Source organism: Condylura cristata, unplaced genomic scaffold (genome assembly GCF_000260355.1).
Source record: "Condylura cristata isolate star-nosed mole 26May11 unplaced genomic scaffold, ConCri1.0 scaffold00006, whole genome shotgun sequence".
Classification (NCBI taxonomy): Eukaryota; Metazoa; Chordata; class Mammalia; order Eulipotyphla; family Talpidae; genus Condylura; species Condylura cristata.
This window is the reverse complement of record NW_004567107.1, coordinates 345570-348862: the sequence shown is the minus strand read 5'-3', so window position 1 is coordinate 348862 and position 3293 is coordinate 345570. Positions and strand designations below refer to the sequence as shown.

General features: G+C 72.5%; 1 protein-coding gene across 1 annotated transcript in view; it reads right to left on the bottom strand.

The window, feature by feature from the left end:
* The window catches only part of ABCA2 (ATP-binding cassette, sub-family A (ABC1), member 2), a gene marked incomplete at its 5' end in the record, with an annotated part of 16279 nt that extends 12999 nt beyond the window's left edge, over window positions 1-3280 (bottom strand). The window contains 8 exons of the mRNA XM_012721160.1: window positions 163-518; window positions 792-1010; window positions 1235-1345; window positions 1431-1558; window positions 1710-1882; window positions 2262-2373; window positions 2969-2971; window positions 3151-3280. Coding sequence (XP_012576614.1) covers window positions 163-518; window positions 792-1010; window positions 1235-1345; window positions 1431-1558; window positions 1710-1882; window positions 2262-2373; window positions 2969-2971; window positions 3151-3280 — 1232 coding nt within the window. The remainder of the gene's footprint in view (window positions 1-162; window positions 519-791; window positions 1011-1234; window positions 1346-1430; window positions 1559-1709; window positions 1883-2261; window positions 2374-2968; window positions 2972-3150) is intronic.
* Between the last annotated feature and the right edge of the window lie 13 nt (window positions 3281-3293).

Here is a 3293-nt window from a genome sequence, read left to right as displayed (position 1 = left end):
GGGGCGGGGCTTGCCAGGTGGGGCAGCCCCAAGGCTGAAGGCTCCCAGGGGCCTTTGAGTGGTCAGATATGGGGGCCAGCGGGGATGTCCGGGCCTCAGGGCAGGGACCTCGCTGAGGTGGCCGTGTCTGGCGTTCGGTCCGCTCCTGCCCGGGCCACCTACCGGTTGTTGCCACACAGGATGGGCTGCAGGCCAGCCCAGAGCTGCACGAAGGCGGAGCACTGGCCCTGCAGTGTGTCCGGGGGCGCCGGGGCCCCCTCCTCCACGGTGGCGTTGGCGCCGGGGCCCGCACCCGCCCCAGTGCCGTTGGCTGCCCGGCCGGAGCCGCTGGGAGGCACCCCGGGAGCCCGCCCGGTGCAGGCACCCTGGGGCAGCAGCAGAGCCAGGGCCGAGAGGACGTCCACGTCCTGCAGAAACTTCTGGGCGTCCAACAGGTCTCCCAGCAGGGCCTGCAGCCGCCGTGCGGGAGGCTGCTGCTGCTGGGGGGCTGAGCCGTTGGGGGCCGTGTCCAGGCCCAGCTGTGGGGGAGGGGCGTGAGGGGCCAGGCAGATCTGAGGGGAGCAGGACTGGGGGCCGGTGTGCGGGTGGGTGCCCTGGCCCAGGTGGGGCTGCTACCTGGGTAACAGGAGCCCTGCCCAGGCAGGCACATGGGCGGGGAGCATGCTACCTTTGGGGGGCACACCCTGACACCCCGAAGCCCAGGGGTGCCCTAGAATACCAGGGAACTCCAGTCCCCTCCCCCCACAGCCAGGCCAGTGGACCTGTGGACCCGCTGGCCAGCAGGACCTCACCTGCTGCGCAATCTTGGCCATGTCCAGCTGACTCCGGAGCTCAGCGGCCAGCTCGGAAAAGCGCTGAGCCCGGGCAGCAGCCTGCCCACTGCAGACTGCCTCCCGGTACCGCTGCAGCGCCGACGGCTCACCCGGGGGTACAGGGAGCCCCTGGCCCGGCTCCCTGGGGCCCGGTGCGCACGTGACACGCTCCAGGAGGGCCGGGGCCAGCAGCAGCTCCTGGGCGGGGCAGGGGGGGGCTGGGAAGAAGCCCGAGGCCCAGGGCCCAGGCTGCGGTGGCCTCAGCCTCTCTGCCCCTGGCCACGCTCGGCCTGGGGTGTCCCAGCCCCTCGGGGGCAGACACACACCACCTGCCTCCCCTCCTGGGCCAACCGCTCGCCTGGAGGCCCTCCCTGGCCTGGAGGGACTGAACCCCACCCAGGCCTCACCAAAGGCGCCCTCACCTCCATGAGGAAGAGGGGGTGGTGACCCAGCCGGCTCCCCGGTGCCTGGCCCCTGGGGAGGCCTGACCCCACATCCGGGGCAGACGGAAGTCCAGAAAGCAGGTGGTTGACCTGGCGGGGTGGGGGCGTGGCTCAGGCCCCAAGGCTCCCCCACCCTCGATCCCGGGGAGACAGCCGAGCGTGCAGAAGGCCTCACCTGGGGCAAGTCCACCCGGCTCGCCAGGAGCGCCTGGGCCGTGCTGTTGGGCAGCGACAGGTTCCGTGTCAGGAAGCGCCAGAGCCCCCGGGGGTCCCGGGCCACCGAGTCCAGGGAGAAGGAGGACACTGGACAGGCAGAGGACAGGCCTGAGGGCCAGCACGCCCCCAACAGGCGCGGGGAGCCGGGCGCAGGCCCCGGGGAGTCGGCTCTGGGGCTGGGCACAGGCGGGCGCAGAGCCCGGCGCCAGCCCGCTGTGCAGGCCCCACCCCCAGGCACCTGCAGGCCTGGCCGCCTGGCTGTCCCCGCCGTCCCTGCTGTCCGGGCCCAGGCCGAGGGCCTCCAGGCGCTGGCGCAGGGCCTCGAGCTCGGAGCCCAGGCTGGGCCTCGCGGGGTCGAACAGGTTGCCCTCCTCCACCACGCGGCTGAGGCGCTCCAGCAGCTGAGTGACCCTGTGCGGCACGGGGGCACCGGTGGGCGGGAGCACCGTGCGGGGGGCGGGAGCACTCGCTGCAGGTGGGGCGGGAGCACGGTGTGGAGCTGGGGGGCACAGTGTGGAGCTGGGGGGCACGATGTGGAGCTGGGGGGCACCGGTGGGCGGGAGCACCGTGCGGGGGCGGGAGCACTCGCTGCAGGTGGGGCGGGAGCACGGTGTGGAGCTGGGGGGAGCACGGTGTGGAGTTGGGGGGGCACGGTGTGGAGTTGGGGGAGCACAATGTGGAGCTGGGGGGAGCACGGTGTGGAGTTGGGGGGGCACGGTGTGGAGTTGGGGCGGGGAGCACTCTATGGAGTTGGGGAGCACTCGCTGCAGCTGGGGCGGGGAGCACTCACGTGGAGTTGGCATACTGCAGGAAGCCAAACTCATCCCGCTGGCCATCGGGGCACAGCGACTGCATGACTGGCAGGATGCCAGCGGAGGTGAGGGGCGCAGCCGTGTAGAAGGCTGGGGACACAGTGGCACACCCCCAGGGCGAGACAGATGTGGGGGAGAGGAGCAAAGAACGAGAGGGAGAGGGAGACAGGCCCAGAGAGAAATGGAAAGAAGAGTCAGAAGGAAGGCAGCTTCGGGCAGAGCCCGGGGGCCGGGGCTGGTGCAGACGAGCAGGCCAGAGGTCGAAGGCAGCTGCCACCCCTCACTCCTGGACCACCCCTCGCCCTCTGCTGGTGGCTGGTGCCCTGGCCCTCCCCCGAGACTTCAGGCCTGGCCCTCGGAGCCCAGGGGGCACGTCAGCCCCACTGGGCAACGACCTCTGACCTCTCTGGCTAGCTGGTTAGCAGAGTGAAAGCGGGAGCCCAAGGGTGGGGGGGGACAGCCACCGGGCGCCCCCCCCCGGGGCCAGGAGGCCACGGCCCCACGCAGGGAGGGGCAGCCTGGGACTTGACCCACGAGCCACCGGCCAGGTGAGGCGGCCTGGCCCTTCAGTGCCCCCCACGGCCAGCCTGCAGGGCCGAGGCGGGGCCGGGCGGGCGCTCAATGCAAGCAGCAGGGTGCCGGGGCAGCCCCGGAGGCCAGCGGGAGGAGGTGGCCGCTCACTTACAGACTGCATGCGGGCCGCGGAGGACAAGACCATGCGGGGGGGCAGACAGAACAGAGGAGCACAGTGAGGGCCGCGCCTGCTCCCCAGCCCAGGCCGGAGCCCGGGGGGGCGGGCGCAGGGCACACTGGGCCGGGCGCAGCAGGGGCGCGACCCCTGCCCACCGGCGGGCCCCAGACCCTCACCTTCCTTCACAGAGATGGTGGGTTTCTTCTGCCGCAGCCCCAGCAGGATGAAGAAGAGGACCAGAGGGATGAAGATCTCGAAGGCCAGGACCCACTGCAAGGGGCGGGCGTGAGGCCGGCCGGCCGGCGCCCAGGCGGGCAGC